General features: G+C 43.6%; 1 protein-coding gene across 2 annotated transcripts in view; it reads left to right on the top strand.

Annotated features, from left to right (window-relative positions):
• Nucleotides 1-17,181, top strand: part of Cryz (crystallin zeta) — a 32,660-nt gene that overhangs the window by 1,764 nt on the left and 13,715 nt on the right. For both annotated transcript variants that reach the window (XM_055614451.1, XM_055614449.1), the window contains exons 2-5: nt 3,455-3,578; nt 8,634-8,786; nt 11,683-11,846; nt 14,979-15,030. In XM_055614451.1, coding sequence (XP_055470426.1) covers nt 3,468-3,578; nt 8,634-8,786; nt 11,683-11,846; nt 14,979-15,030 — 480 coding nt within the window. In that variant the 5' untranslated portion in view covers nt 3,455-3,467. The remainder of the gene's footprint in view (nt 1-3,454; nt 3,579-8,633; nt 8,787-11,682; nt 11,847-14,978; nt 15,031-17,181) is intronic.

Here is a 17,181-nt window from a genome sequence, read left to right as displayed (position 1 = left end):
AAGTAAAATAAATAAGCAAGGTACTATCATTTTCATAGCATATATATTTGGTAAATAGAAAAGCCTATGTAAACCACAACATAGTTGACAAACCCAAGAAGACAGGCATGATGGCGCATGTACTAGGAGAGTCACCCAGAACTCTGGACCAACCTGGTCTATGAAGTGAGTTAGCCTGGGCCACAGTGTGAGGTGCTCTGAAAGTGGCAGAAAGCTCCTCTTTGTTTGGTGGGAGACCCTGAGTACCGGTACAGCTTATTGTGTTGCTAGCATCCCCTGCAGCCTACTCCCTGCTGCTGCAGGCAATCCCCGAAGGTAGCCGAGCCATCAGGAAAGGTTAGCTCTCCCTGCAGGACCATGTCCTTGGTGTTTCTCCTGTGTTTCCCAATCTGTAGTCATTGAAGAATACCCAAGTAGATGCCTTAGAGGATATGTGCCCCGGCCTGTAGCTTGTTGACATTTCATACCTAATTTCTCAGACATTCCAGAATTCATTTCAGAGAAATTAAAGACAATCTATGCCAACATTTCCAAAAGTGAATCTGGAAGATTGTAAGTTAATAAAACACTTCAAGCACTGGCCTGGGATTCTACCTCCGCATGACCTCTGTGACGTGTCTGAGTCTCTGAGCTTCTTGTGTTTTCTCACCCATATAATGGGGCCTTTAGTTCTGCACAAGGTAATGGTTTCATTTGTGCCCATTGTGAAGATAATTAAATGAATGGATATTAAAAAAAAAACTGTATGTTTTGGGAAAAGCTGGGTATTATGTGGGCTTAAGGATTTTCATAATTGCTTGCTGTTTTATTCCCTGTGATTCTCTTTGATACAGCACCAGTATTATGAAGTGGATGATGATACTGTGGTTGAGTTCAGAAGCAGTGAGTGCAGACTGGAGATTGACCAGTCAGAATGCAAAGGCTCAGTGAGGAATAAGGTCAGGAGGGGCAGGAGGTGGCGCTGCCATGGCCAGGCCCTCTTTCTGAAGTATTAGGGTGAGGGCAGTCTTCCAGACTTAGGACAGAATGAAGAGAAGTCACTGCCTTCCTCCCTCCCTTTTCTCCTCTCCCTCTTCCCTTCAAAATGTAAGAAAAATAAATGAGTTAGCAACAAGATACAGACCCTGGTTTAGAACAATTTTGATTTTATTATTATAGTCTTTTTGAGGTAATAATGTTGTTGGAAAGACAGATGTGTGGGAAATGGATACAGAGGCAGTAAATAGAAACTGAAAGTGGAAAAGAAGAGTGAGGTTGTGTGTGCCTGTTATCACAGCAGCAAGATTAAGAATTGGAGACCAGCATCGTTTACGTAGCAAGTTCAAGGCCAACCTGGTCCATGTAGCCAGACCCTCAGAAAAGCCCAAGTCTGGATGTAGAGCCCAGCTGTAGATGCTTAGCATGCTTAAGGGCCTAGATTCTCACTACAGCCCAGTAAAGAAAGGAAACAAAGAAAAAGAGTTAAGTATCTCGTGTGTGTATGAGAGTCAAAAATAGACAATCAGAGATACAGAGTGTGAGAGAGTCAAAGATAGACACATAGAGACAAACAGAATGTGTGTGAGAGAGTCAAAGATAGACACACAGAGACAGTGTGTATGTGTGTACACAGTTCCTGGCAGCCTTTACCTTTCCTGGGTTTTGGACAGTAATTCACTATCGCTACGTGCTTTTCTGAGTGTAACAGCCGTGACCTGCAGCAGATAGCCATGACTTCTTACTTAAAGAGACCCTCGAGGTCAAGACTGTTGACTGCTGGTGTCCCTTACAGAAGGATGGCATCTTTGGTCCCTTATTTGATGCTCTAGCCACTGCACTCCTGTACTCCGGATAGCTGTGTACAACTCTGTTCTAACTGTGCTCTGCCTCGTTGTCCAGAGGTACTAGAGGGTTTACTGGAGAGGGTTTCTGTCCATCCAGCTGTGAGGAAGTCGTCCTCACAGGGTTTCCAGTGTGGTTGGTGGAGAGTCACCAGCACCATGAAGGCAAAAGTAACCCCTCACCCACGGTCTGTGGCGCCTTACAACCCACGGTGCCCACGTCAGCCTTTGTGTTTTTGTGTCTACCTTTGTGCACTTTAGTTTGTAGCTGAGGCCCTGTAAGGACATGGAGGCTGCTGTTTCCATCTCCAGGGATGTAAACATGGCAACACTCAGAGTTAACAGAGAAAGTGCACCTGTGTGAATAGTGACAGTGCAGGGCTGTGGTAGCGTTGCGCTTGACTTGTTTTCGGGACTGGAGAGAGGTCTCTGAATTTGTGTCTCAGGTTCCGAGTCTTACATCTCTGATGTGTTAACAAACACCTAGGTGGCAGCAGAATCTAACTGCTTCATTTGACTTATTTAAAGAAATTGTGATAAGTCGTAGTTAAAATTACAGGCATACAGCTAAACCGCTCATCACATCTCCAGCAGTATGGTGTTTCCAGGCATGTAATTTCCTATGCTAAGTACCTTTGCTTTTCTTAGAGTTTATTTTTAACCTGGTTTTCTCTTCCTTTTAATAATAACAGGAGGGCAGAAAGGTTACCTGGGCCTTTTTAGTGTATAAACAGCTACACTGTTTTTTTAGGTTTCATTTTCTTTTCTCCTTTTATTACTATGAACTACACAGGGGCTGGGAGATGGTTCACTTACCACCAAAGCTAGGCACCTCAGTTTGATTCCAGAACCCACATGGAGAAGTGAGAAAACTGACCTCCACGCCTGGACTTTAGCATGTGCCCACACCTCCTTTCACGCTCATATGCACATATAAACAAATGTAATAAAAACTATAGGAAGTCTAATGTTTCTATAATCTGATAAATTTCAAAAACTTAGTGCTAAAAGGGAAAAGACAACAATTCAGTACAACTCAACCTAAGTAAAGTTAGTAAGTATACAAAACAATAGCATGCATTGCTCCTAAGTTCGTACAAGCTCTCTGGCATTGAATTTATGGTACTAATTGATTCTCGAAAGTTGGCCCAGAGGCAGTGTGAAAGGAGAGTGCAATAGGCCTCAATTATGTCTATATTGCTTTAGGTTAAAAGGTTCACTTGTTAGAAGCTGGGCATAAATGTGTTTACTCCTTGTTTTTCTGTCTGTTTGCAACATTTCATAATCTGATTAAAGAACCCTACATCTAATGTTAGTTCATAAATTTCTGACACTGCAGGCCAAGCTTAAGCAAAAGCAAACATCAGCTGTGATGTCCTATTTGGTCCAGATGTTTCTGTTTGCATGCTTAACTCCCTTGTTGAAGGCACTGAATCCCATAGGAAGTAGTATGGGGTGTTTTGCTTTGTAGCTGAAGGACTTTTGAGATGAAAGATCCTTAAACATGAAGTGAGATCAGTGGTAAGCTACGAGCTTAAATTGTAGTTTGGAAGGTTGTTTGATCTGTGTCCTCTGGGGGTGAGAAAACAGTGATACCCTAGATACACTATGATGCTATATTAATTTTTTCTCAGGCTCTAGGTCACCATGGCAACTACCCAGAAGTTGATGAGGGCCATTCGAGTGTTTGAATTTGGTGGACCAGAAGTGCTGAAACTCCAGTCAGACGTGGCGGTTCCTGTCCCACAAGGCCATCAGGTGGAAATGACTATTCAGTTCCAGCAATGCCCACCCAGAGGGGATGCACAGTGACCTGCAGATTGTGAAACAGGACAGTATCCAACTGTCTGTGTGAACCCTGACAGAATAAGGCACATAAAATTAGTGAAGTAGACATTTGAAAAGGAGTAACTTTTGGCTACCACCAAGTTTCTGATGTTGAAAATCAGCTTTGTAATATAATAACAGGGTTTTAATGGAGTCATGGGAATTCTGAATAAGTTCTGCTATCATGAACCTCCATGGTTTTTATTTTTCACATGGTGGGAAAGTAATTTCCCCTTGGCCTTAAAAATTCGACTATATTGGACTTAAGAGAATTGAACTGGAATTTAATTGTCTCTAGCGATTTTTATCAATAGCCTTTTGACTCAAGTTGTATACATTTATTAAGGCCCATTCCATACTCCCCCCGTCTAATATCCTTAGCAAGCCTTATGAGAAATTTTTTACTTTGATCATAGCTCATCTTTCCAGGTTGATTTTGTATCACCCGCTTAGTAGATTTTTTTTAAACTTTTATTAATTGCACTTTATTCACTTTGTATCCCCCCCATAAACCCCTCCCTCCTCCCTAAACCCACCTTCCGTCCTCCTTCTTCACACATGCCCTTCCCCAAGTCCATTGATAGGGGAGGTCCCCCTCTCCTTCCTTCTGAGCTTAGTCTATCAGATCTCATCAGGAGTGGCTGCATTGTCATCTTCTGAGGCCAATCAGTTTATGTCAGAGGCAGTCCCTCTTCCCACTACTATGGAACCCACTTGGATACTGAACTGTCATGGGCTACATCTGTGCAGGGGTTCTAGGTTATCTCCATGCATGATAATTGGTTGGAGTATGAATCTCAGAAAAGACCCCTGTGCTCAGATTTTCTGGTTCTGTTGCTCTCCTTGTGGAGTTCCTGTCCTCTCCAGATCTTACTATTTCCCACTTCTTTCATAAGATTCCATGCACTCTGCCCAATAGTTGGCCGTAAGTCTCAGCATCTGCTTTGATTGTGTGCAGGGCAGAGCCTTTTAGTGGCCCTCTGTGGCAGGTTCCTAACTTGTTTCCTGTTTTCTTCTTCTTCTGGTGTCCATCCTCTTTGCCTTTCGGGATGAGGACTGAGTATCTTAGTCAGGGTCCTCTCTCTTGATTAGTTTCTTTAGATGTACAGATTTTAGTAGGTTTATCCTATATTATATGTCTATATGAGTGAGTATATACCATGTGTGTCTTTCTGCTTCTGGGATAGCTCACTCAGGATGATCCTTTCCAGTTCCCACCATTTACCTGCAAATTTCATGATTTCCTTGTTTTTCATTGCTGATTAATACTCCATTTTATAGATGTACCACAATTTCTGTATCCATTCTGCAGTTGAGGGGCATCTGGGTTGTTTCCAGCTTCTGGCTATTACAAATAAAGCTGCTAAAAACATGGTTGAGCAAATGTCCTTATTGTGTACTTGAGCCTCTTTTGGATATATGCCTAGGAGTGGTATGGCTGGATCTTGAGGAAGTGCTATTCCTTGTTGTCTGAGAAAGTGCCAGATTGATTTCCAGAGTGTTTGTACAAGTTTACATTCCCACCAGCAGTGGAGGAGGGTTCCCCTTTCTCCACAACCTTTCCAGCATGTGTTGTCACTTGAGTTTTTGATCTTGGCCATTCTGATGGGTGTAAGGTGAAATCTCAGGGTTCTTTTGATTTGCATTTCCTTGATGGCTAATGAGGTTGAGCATTTCTTTAAGTGTTTTTCTGCCATTCGATAATCATCTATTGAGAATTCTCTGTTTAGCTCTGTTCCCCATTTTTTAATTGGATTACTTGGTTTGTTGCTTTTCAGCTTCTCTAGTTCTTTATATATCCTGGATATTAGTTCTCTGTCAGATATAGGGTTGGTGAAGATTCTTTCCCAATCTGTAGGCAGTCATTTTGTTTTGATGATGGTGTCCTTTGCTTTATAGAAGCTTTTTCATTTTCATGAGGTCCCATTTATTGATTGTTGCTCATAGAGCCTGTGCTGTTGGTGTTCTGTTCAGGAAGTTGTCTTCTGTACCAATGAGTTCTAGGGTCTTCCCCACTTTTTCTTCTAACTGATTTAATGTGTCTGGTTTTATGTTGAGGTCTTTGATCCAATTGGATTTTAGTTTTGTGCAGGGTGATAAGTATGGATCTATTTGCATTTTTCTATATGTAGACATCCAGTTAGACCAGCACCATTTGTTGAAGATGCTATCTTTTTTTCCATTCTATGGTTTTGGCATGTTTGTCAAAGATCAGGTGTCCATAAGTGTGTGGGTTTATTTCTGGGTCTTCTGTTGGTCCACCAGTCTGTTTCTATGTCAATACCATGCAGTTTTTATTACTGTTGCTCTATAGTATAGCTTAAGATCAGGAATGGAGATACCTCCAGAAGATCTTTTATTGTAGAAGATTGTTTTAGCCATTCTGAGTTTCTTGTTATTCCATACGAAGTTGAGAATTTTTCTATCCAGATCTGTAAAGAATTGTATTGGTAATTTGATGGGAATTGCATTGAATCTGTAGATTGCTTTTTGTAAGATGGCTATTTACTATGTTAATCCTGCTAAGCCATGAGCCTGGGAGATCTTTCCATCTTCTGATATCTTCTTCTAATTCTTTCTTCAGAGACTTGAAATTTTTTTCATACAAGTCTTTGACTTGCTTGGTTAGGTTCACACCATGGTACTTTATGTCATTTGTGGCTATTGTGAAGGGTGTTATTTTCCTAATTTCTTTCTTAGCCCTTTTGTCTTTTGTATACAGGAGGGTTACTGATTTTTTTTTTTTTTAGCTAATTTTGTATCCAGCCCTTTACTGAAGGTGTTTATCAGCTGTAGGAGTTTCCTGGTAGAATTTTTGGGGTCAGGTATACTATCATATCATCTGCAAATAGTGATAATTTGACTTCTTCCTTTCCAATTTGTATCCCCTGGATCTCCTTCAACTGTCTTATTGCTCTAGCAAGGACTTGCAGAACTATGTTGAAGAGATATGGAGAGAGTGGGCAGCCTTGCCTTGTCCCTGACTTCAGTGGGATTGATTTAAGTTTCTCTCCAATTAGTTTGATGTTGGCTATATGCATGCTGTATATTGCCTTTACTATGTTTAGAAATTTGCCTTGTATCCCTGATCTCTCCAAAACTTTAAACATAAATGGATGTTGGATTTTGTCAAATGCTTTTTCAGCATCTAAGGAGATTATTATGTGGCTTTTTTCTTTCAGTTTGTTAATATTGTGGATCACATTGATGGATTTCTGTATATTGAACCACTCCTGCATGCCTGGGATGAAGCCTACTTGGTCATAGTGGATGATATCTTTTTGTGTTCTTGTATTCGGTTTGCAAGTATTTTGTTGAGTATTTTTACATCAATGTTCATAAGGGAGATTGGCCTGGCCTGAAATTCTTTTTCTTTGTTGAGTCTTTGTGAGGTTTAGGTACCAAGGTGACTGTGGCTTCATAGAATGAGTTTGGTAATGTTCCTTCTGTTTCTATTTTGTGGAATAGTTTGAAGAGTATTGGAGTTAGCTCTTCTTTGAAGGTCTGGTAGAATTCTGCTCTGAAACTATCTGGTCCTGGGCTTTTTTTTTTTTTTTGGATGGGAGACTTTTGATGACCGCTTCTATTTCCTTAGGGGATATAGGACTATTTAATTGATTTACCTGGTCTTGATTCCCACTTAGTAGATTTTAATAACCTTAAGTTTATACAGTTTCCCCAAGAGACTCTCATTCCAACTTTGCACGCATTTCTTTTACCTGAAAATACCCTTCCGCCATTCCTCCAGAATTTCTACTTATATGTTAAGACCTCCTTCTGCTGGACTCCCTATACTCTTATAGCAGAGACGGGTGTGCTGAAGTAAAGAGACCTTCTCTGCAATGCAGGATGTCAAGCCTGGGGAGTCCAGCATGCTAGGCAAGCATTCTACTAACACACGCCCAGCCCCCACACTCTGCTTCTTTCATAGATGTAGCCCCAAGTCTCAGTGGTTCAGCAACATAAGATTGTTTTCCAATTGTGGCTGTGCTGGTGGTGGGGGTGGAGCCCTCCTCCACCAGTGATGTGGGGCCAAGCTTTTTCTGTTGTAAGCTTTGTGGACTTTAGCATGGAGTTCTGCAGGAAGTGGAAGTCGTCACTGTCCAGGCCTGCATTGGCTCTCAGTGCTTTGACTCCCTTTCCTGTGGCTCCATCTCAGCCCCTTGGCTCTTCATTTGTGAAGGGGTCTTACTTTTCTTTTGCTGTGAAGACACATCATGACCAAGACAACTTCTAAATGAAGTTATTGGGGCTTACCATTTCAGAGTGAGTCCATGACTCTTACAGTGAAGGTCTTATTTAGAGTTTCTGTTGCTGTAATGAAACTCTTTGACCAAAAGGAACTTAAAGAGGAAAGGATTTATTTTACTAACACTTCCACATAACAGTTCATCATTGAGTGAGGGCAGGAACTGGAGAGAGGAGCTGATGCAGAGGCCATGGAGGGTGCTGCTCACTGACTTGCTCCTCATGGCTTGCTCAGCCTGTTTTATTATAGCACTGAGAGGACCAGCAGCCCAGGGGTGGCACCACCCACAATGGGCTGGGCCTTCCCACATCACTGTTTAAGAAAACATCCTATAAGTTTGTATAGCCCAACCTGATAGAAGTAGTTTCTCAACGGGGTTTCCTTGCTTTCAGATGACTATAGTGTATGCTAAGTTGACTTTAAAAACTATCTGGCACATCAGGAAATAATGAACTTCCTATATGTATCAGAAGAAGAGGAAGTGGGTTGATGGACTCACAGAGGTCTTTGAAATGTACCTTTTAAGTATCTTTCATTGTTTCCATAAAGTTTTAAATAATGTATAAGTCAGTCTACCTTACTTCTTACTTAGGATGCAGGCCGGCTTATTGAAGGCAGGGGCTCCTTTGGTCTTGCTTCATTGTCTCAGTTTTTCTAGCTCCATCATTATCCTTATAGCATCATTGTAAGACCATGCCTCAGTGCTCTATGTAAACTGAACGGTGTTGTCATTACAGGTTCTAATCAAAGTCTACGCCTGTGGTGTCAACCCAGTAGAGACATATATTCGCTCTGGTGCCTACAGTCGGAAACCCGTCTTACCCTACACCCCAGGCACGGATGTGGCTGGGGTCATAGAATCTGTTGGAGACAGTGTATCTGCTTTCAAGGTATTCTATTCTCAATTGTTTCTATTTTGACTTAATTACATTCTTCTGAAATTTATTGATAGCTTTAAAATGTACTAGTTGCACATTTTCTGCCACTTGGGGGATTCCTAGTTAAAAAAGAAGCTATTTCTTAGCCAGAGACCTTGTTTGTCTGTTGGGAATCAGTCCTGAGTAATTTTTGTGTCACCACAACTCCTGAATGCACTGTGGTCCATTTAGTCTAGTAGAAATGTGTCAGTGAAGAAAACAATATAGGGGTGTGACATATGGCCCAACTTTTGTCATATGCAGACAGAATTTCTTAACTCTTTTAGGGGGGAAATAAAGCATGAACATATGCAAAGTTACTGTGCAGTTTGGGAGTTAAGATCAGGGCTGTTATCAGGGCTGTCCTTACTGTCCTGCCAAGAGACATGCCCAGCATGGATGGTGCCTTTGTAGCACGTTTATGCCTGCTTTCTTCCCTCTTAATTTCTCAACCTGCTCAACTTTGCCACCATAGTTACCAAAAACGGTCTGAGTAAGAGAAATATAATGTGTCCCCATGCAAGGAGTGGACAGATTCCTGCAGCTTTCCACTTCTTAGTCATGGCAATCTGTGCCCACAACATCTCTAAATATTTTTTGCTAATGCCACTGATGGTCTCTAGACTCCCAGACTCAGTGGACCCTTCTATGTCATTATCTTTCTTCACTTTCCCTTGACATTTGACACTCTCATTCTCTTAACTTTTTCTTAAACAAGAAAAACAAAACCCAGCCTTCACTTTGCCATCTGTTCTGTGTCCCTTTCTCAGAGAATCCTTATGTTTTCATCCTTGCTCTTTGGATGCTCCCCTGATCCTGTTGCCTCAAGTTCTTAATCCCAGCCAGATCCCTGCTCTCTGTATTCATTCTTTTCCCACAGTAATCCACAGCCCTAGGCAACCTCTTTTTCCTTTCTCATGCCCAATGTCTTTAGCTTTGAATATTCAACTAAGACCGGGGACTGTCTGAAATGGTACTCGCTGCCAGCATTTGGAAAATCAAACAAATAAATTCCCATTATAAGTCAGTTCCTATGTCACAGTAGTGACTTTTCAAGGGCTTGATAGTCCTGTGCACCTAGCTGCTCCCTTTTCTAAACAGGGCAGTGTAAGATATGCCCGTCACCTCAGACGCCTCCCCTGGGGGAGTGCTGTGTCCTGCTGGTCTTTTCCCAGGAAGCCTGTCCTCAGTCTATCAAAAGCTGAGCTCATCTGTGCCCACTGATGGCTGACTGTCTTGGTGACAGCAGGTTTGTAAGGCCCAGCCCAGCCCACCAACCCCAGTGCTAAGAATACCATCAGACAGCATCTACGGCCAGTAGCAGAGAATTCCTTGCTCTGCTGTGTGCCTACCATGATGCTCCCACTAATGTATTTGAAAGTGCCTTGATTTATGGCTTTTTTTTTGTTCTTTTACTTCATGAAACTGTTAGCGCTTTGGAATATAGCTCTTGAGTTGACTTACATCTCTGTTCCCAGGCTGAGGATCTAGCATGAACTCTTACTCCCTCTGAGGTGAGAACTATGTGTTTGTATGAGCAGGAGGAAATGCTTGTCACGTCTCCGCATTTGCTCTGAGCCCTCTCTGTTGCCACCTGGCTTCCTTCACAGTGTCCCTCGTTCTAGCTCTGTTCTTCAGATTATCCTGAACTTTAGACCTGCCTCAAACACTCCTGCCCTGTGGAGCTTCTTCCATCTTCCCAGCTTAAACTCCTTCTCTTCCTGTTCTCTGCCCTGTCTTACCATGTTTGCATACTTTACGATGGCGTGTCTTCCTTTCCCTCCTCCTAGAGGTGTGCCAGCCTAAGATTTGGGGCAGTGTGTCACTGTTCATATCCTTCACAGAACTCTGAAGCAATAATTTCCTTCTGGTGGGTTCTATTTCTCAAATGCATATGGACTTTATTTATTTATAATAAGCCACATATAGTAAGAACAGTTATGAAACAACCAGGAGAGCCATGTGCAAAAGTTATGTTCAAAATGTTTAGCTCATTTTTATTCATCAACCTTGAAGAAAATACTACCTCTCCTATCCAGGAGAGTCTAAAGTTTTGTACCTAAATCATTCTCTATCACACCGAAATCAACCAGGCCTGTTTTCAAACCACAAAATTGGGATTCATCCTAATTGAGTCTACCTTGACCATTCACAGACAGCACTGTGCAGTGGCCACACTTGCCTTCGGCTTGCAGTTTCCTTCCGAAGCTTTTCCACATGCATCCTGGAGCACAGTGCTGTTAGCTTTTCCTGTTTATTATAGGGCCAGTTGAGATACCGAGGCCACTGTTGCTCAGTATTTCATCTATTACGTGTCCTGTCCACTTTCTTACATACTTTTTTCTAAAGATGTAGGCTAGATGTTCAGGTGGCCAGCCATTTCCATGGCTAGGGCAGCATGTGGCCATTAGCAGGTGCTTTGTTTCCTTCTGTGAGAGGCAATGGGATATGCGCTGTCTCTTTCTGATATCTCCAGGTGTTGCTTAATTGGAGGAAACTGTGGTGTCCTGGTCTGTAGTGGGGATGGTAGTGTGCACCTTCGCTGGGCCACTGTGGTGGTTACGTAGAAGATACAGTGTCTGGCTTAGTAAGAGCTCAGCAGAGCTGCTGTAGCATTCCCGGTGTTGCAATTCCATCTGAGGATGTCCTTCTGTTCTCCCGTCTCCTTCCATGCTTCTTTTCATAACTTCCCACTTCGAAAAGCATGTATAGAGAGAGGTTCAGTGTTTCAGTTGTGTTTATGAGACGCTGAGATGAAGACATCATATGTAAATGATTGTTTCTTACTGTAAAGTGGTGTTGTAAAGGTCTCATCCATCTTGGCATAATAGGAGTCAGAGCTGCATGTACTTCTTGACCTCTGTTTCAGAAAGGCGACAGGGTCTTCTGCTCCAACACAGTCTCTGGTGGTTACGCAGAGTTTGCCCTTGCAGCAGATGACACTGTGTACTCCCTGCCCGAGACACTGGACTTCAGACAGGGGGCTGCACTGGGCATCCCGTACTTCACAGCCTGCCGAGCTCTCTTCCACAGGTGAGTGGCACTCTGATTGCACATGCAGGAAGCTCTCATCACCTTCCTCCCTACCTGGACTGTCATTTCTGGCTGCTGGTCATTTGCTAGCCAGATTGTGACAGAGGGGACAGATATTTGATCATTTTGAGGACAAAAGAGGAAATTAGTCTTTTGGGAGGAGGTCGTTTTCTCAGAAGACAGGAGTCAGGAATGAGCTATTGGTGCATGCTCTGAGGAAGGGATGTGTCTTTGCCTTAGTCACTGTTCTATTGCTGTGAAGACACATGGCAATTCTTAGAAAGGAAAGCATTTAATTGGAGGCTTGCTTTATAGTCTCAGAAGTTTACTCCATTGTCGTCAGGACAGAGAGCATGGCAGCAGGCAGCCATGATGCCGAGAGCTGCATCCTGACCCACAAGCAAGGAGAGTGAACCTGGGCCTGGCTTGCTCTCTTGAAATCTCCAAGCCCAACTTCAGTGATACACTTCCTCCAACAAGGCCATACCTCCTAATCCTTCTAATCCTGTCAAATAGTGCTACTCCCTGGTGACTAAACATTCAAATATATTAGTAGTATGGGGGTGGGGGCCACAGAGTAGCCTTGGCTATCTTTGAACTTAGAGACCTGCCTGCCTGGGCCTCCTGACTGCTGGGATTAAAGGCATGTACTGCTTCCGCCCTGGCTAGAGGGCCATTTTTGTTCAAACCACTGTAGTCTTACTTTTCTGTTACTGTGATATGATACCATGACCAAGGCAACTCACTTATAGAAGAAAGTATGTATCAAGCCTTACCATTCCAGAGGTGACTATGACCGTTATGGTGGGAGTATGGCAGCAGTCAGACAGCTGTGGTGCTGTAGCAGTGGTTGAGAGCTTATATTTGATCCACTATCACAAGGCGTTGATGGGGTGAGGGGAGACTTTTAAAACCTCAGACTCCACCCCCAATGACACTTCTTCAACAAGACCATACCTCCTAATCTCAAACAGTCCCACCAACTGGGACCAAGTGCTCAAATACATGAGCCCATGTGGGCTATCCTCAAACTACCATAATATTAGAAGAGGGTTTTATTTACTTGTTTTCTTGAAGGATCAGCCAGGATGACCATGTTTAGAACTGAGAGGATGTAGTGGAAGAGTAGAGGGATGCAAATAGACTCTGCAAGAAAAGATGGAAAGTGTTCCAGGCCGAGGCAGGGAGGGTTTCCGACTTCACAAGGAAGCCCAGACATGAGACCTAGAAGAATAAAGATGTAGTTATGGAAACATTTGTAGGTAGGAGGCAGGATACTGAAGAAGTGTTTATATATTTGACAATCAGAGATGAGAGTATAAAAGTTCAAGGCCATGAGATTTCCTTCTACATTTGTTATGCATTTGCAGCTATTTCAAAGGAGGCAGGTTTTCTGATTAACCCAGAGCTCTTTGGTGGCAAGATGAAATCAGGCAAAGGAAATAACAGCTCTAAAGAGAGGGCACAGCCAAAAGGGCAGAGAGGAGCTGCCTGGTGTCTGGTACTTCTCTGGGCATGTTCCTGTTGAATGTGGAAGAGGGTGGATGAAGGGGAAGGGAACACAGGACTGCAGGTCGACATCCAGAACACAGCTAGGCTGGAGTTGAATAATTAGAAACCATAGGAGTTAGGGAGTTAAAATAAACATGGTTTGAGCCCTAGGGCATAGGGCCGATGACTGTCACAAACACAGATCAGCAAGCGGCATGTGAGTGTTTCTGTCTACTGGCTGTATGCACACACATTTTTAAATTCAATTAGACATGTATAGATTGAGTAATGATTTTAAAGACCTGGATCCCAAATTATAGAGGTGTATGAGGTCTAAATTTGGTGGACAAGGACCACAGTATGGAAACTTGAACAGCTGCAGCGTAAGCCTCAGTCAGCTGGCACAGTTGCCTCTGCCTTGACTGAATGAGGTCCACCCGCACGGCAAATGGATAAGACTGTCAATTAAATGTTAGTTTTATATAAAAAGCAAACCAAGACAACAACAAAAACAATTTTTCAGGAACATCCACACTGATACTTGAGCAATTCTGAGGTGCTTTTCCCCAGTCACGTTGTTATATAACAATGGTCCATGACTGTGTGCAGGCAACATGGCAGAGCAGTGGGTGTGAGGGAGAAGGTTTGCTGCCTTTCTTCCTTTGACTCTAGGCCTTGACATTGGGGAAAGTGTGTCCCTTCGTGTTTGAGGGCTCTGACACACTTATCAAGCTGTATTTATCTCGGGGTATGTTGTTAGCGATTCTACTCCCTACATTGTGTGTTTGAGGTATCAGGGTTTCGGATACTCATTATCTCAGTTTATCACTTAAACTCTGTCCCTCTCTCTGAACTCATCAGTAAGCAAGAGTAAGAGAGGCTTCGTTGATTGCAGCCTGGAAGCCATGAGCTCAAGCCGTTGTGTTCTCATTCTGAGGGAACAGGGTCTCCAAACCGGGGCCATCCCTCCGTAATCCGCAGTGAGGGGGAACATGAGGCATCTGTGATGACATGAAGGTCCGAATGTGAGCAGTAAAGGGCTCCCCATGGTGACTTGGTGTTTGTTCCTAGCATCCAGTGTATAAAATAGTGCAGTAATGTAGCACAGGTGAAAAGCCTGCACATTTTAGGGAGTGGCATGGGGACCTTGGGGACTCAACACTGGCTCTTGGGGATCCGTCAGAGCTGACTTTTAGAGGTGTGGGAAAGCAAGGGCATGTTCTTAGCACTGGTCAAAAGCAGCCTGCCTGCTGTTACCTGGGGAACCCTGGACCACAGGATAAAGACTGAGCTGCAGCAAACTTGTCTGGGGACACGCTGTAGGGACGCCTGGAACTGAGGGACTCCAGTTCTGGTTTGGAAGTTCCACCAACACACAAGGGCTAGGCATTGCAGTGTGATTCCTGCGTTCAGCCTGGCTGCAGCCGGTAACAGACACCCAGTGCCATCTCCTGACTGCGGAAAGTTTGTCTTCATTGCGGCTCTTGGGACTATCCTTTGAGCCTGGAGTGAGTGTTAGGCTGTGGTAGCTCTTCCGGTGTTCTCTGAAGCAAGAGTAGAAATTCCTCAAAGATAACAGAAAGCACTGCTCTTGGTTAGCTTCGAAGGAGAGAGTGATGGTGCCTCTGCTTTGTTCTGCAGTGCCCGTGTGCGAGCTGGGGAAAGCGTTCTGGTTCATGGGGCAAGTGGAGGGGTAAGTATCTGTATTTTTAAGTTTGTGTTTCAGTGAGCATGGAGTTATGGGTCTCACATAATAGTTCCTGAAACTGCTTTACCCTTTTACTTTTTAAATTTTAAAAATTATTCTTTGAGAACGTTATACATGTTTTCAGTGTGTTTGCTCTTATCTCCCAAGATGTGGCTCCAACCCCAAGTCTTCTCTTCTTTTTTTCTCTGACAATATATTCAGTAACATATATATATATATATATATATATATATAGAGAGAGAGAGAGAGAGAGAGAGAGAGAGAGTTCATATTGTATCAGCCATGTTATTTCTAGAAAATGCTGTTTTCTTTTTTTTTATGTTAGTTACAGTTTATTAACTTTGTATCCCAGCTGTATCCCCCTCCCTCATTCCCTCCCAATCCCACACTCCCTCCCTCATCTCCTCCCAGCCCCTTTCCAAGTCCACTAATGGGGGAGGACCTCCTCCCCCTTCATCTGACCCTGGTTTATCAGGTATCTTCAGGACTGGCTGCAAAGTCCTCCTCTGTGGCCTAGCAGGGCTGCTCCTCCCTTGGTGGGGGGAGGTCAAAGAGCCTGCCAAATAACCCATTGTATCCAAAATCAGTGCTCCCCAGATGAGAAGCAGGAGCACAGTGTACCCAGCAGGTACACCCCTGAGAAAAACTGGCCCTTGGCAAGGTCTTGTGACTCCCTCCTCTATCCATGCTGCGGTTCTGACATTGTACAGAGGGAGACCATTTTGAAGATCCGAATTTATAGTCATGCCTCTCTCCCGACTTAATGCCATGAAACCTCTTCAAATGCCTGCTTCTCAGTGGAATTAATGGCTGATGCTATAGCACTCTCGCTTAATGAATTCAGCAGGCTACCTCATAAAAAATCATTATGTCTCTGTGAGTTCAAGGTCAGCCTGGTCTACACAGTGAGTCCAGGCTAGGGCCACACAGAATCTTGAAAAACAAAGCAAAAAAAGGAGAAGGTAGATTTTCTACCTATGTTGGGAGTGTACCAAGACTGTCCTTGCTTTTGCCTTCATGTGGCATTGTTCTTAGAATTATGTGGCATTTAAAGTGTTCTAAAGGTTAACAATCTAAAGGTTCCTATTCCCTTAGGTAAGAAAATAAATCTCATTAAACCTCTCAGCCAGTGGTCAGCTTTCCTTCTGCCCAGCCTCCCTGCACGCGCGCGCACACACACACACACACACACTTTAATGGCATCCAAGGCTGAAAATGTTAATGTCCAGTGGGGGAAAGGACTCAGAACCCAGCACCTAAGCCTCTCAGTAATCACCAAACACAGCACTGACAGAATCCTCTTCAGGTCCCTCTCTGCCAGCCTGTCTCAAGGAGCATGGAGGGGAAACTAGAGCTGAGTGTGGAATGTGCTGGCCCAGCACAGGGCGACAGCAGGTTTAGCATGTATAAAGTCAAGGGCCTGGGAGTGATAGCTTACCTTCCGCTCAGCCTTCAGTGTTGGATGTTCTGGGGAGGGCATAGAAAGGAGAAGCTCATTACAGGGCTGATAATGATGGCCATGCCTTGGCGTTATCACTCTGCCTCTAAAAGAGCCCAAGTAACTAAGAAAGTCAGACCGCTTTGTGTCTCTTTAGAGATGAACATCCTTATTTCATGTCTGGCTTCCTATATGACTCAGAGATCAGTCCTCAGGGATTTCACAGATCAGACTATTTACCAAAACAGCCCCAGGTTGTCTGTGGGGCTCGAGAAAATATGACAGCTAAACCTATTGTTTACCATCACCAAAGGCCGGTTAATAACCAGAGGTTTAAAAAACACACATGTTTATTTAAATTGCTGTGGTTGTCTGAGAGCCTTGCGCTCTATAGAGAGGAGATTTTGGTACAGTGGAGAGACAGAGGTGTTTAAAGGAAATCTCTTTATTCCCTTCACACTCCTGTAAAAATAAATCCCTGCTACTTCAGGGGATTGGCTTGCTTTTTTTAAAGGTAAAATCCAAACTGTTGGTTTTTGGAGCTGGCCGAGTCTGCTAAATCCTGGCTGGCTGGGATAGGCTGGTGGCCCAAGTGTGAAGCTGCTCTGATCCTCCAGTCCTATCTGAGGGATGCAGAGCGCTGGCTTTTTCCTGGTTCCTGTTTGTACTCTCTGTCCTCATTCCATTCACATGTCCGC

Source organism: Psammomys obesus, unplaced genomic scaffold (assembly GCF_907164565.1).
Source record: "Psammomys obesus unplaced genomic scaffold, mPsaObe1.curated_primary_1811, whole genome shotgun sequence".
Lineage (NCBI taxonomy): Eukaryota > Metazoa > Chordata > Mammalia > Rodentia > Muridae > Psammomys > Psammomys obesus.
Note: the sequence above shows the minus strand (reverse complement) of the source record. Positions and strands in the feature narration are given on the sequence as shown.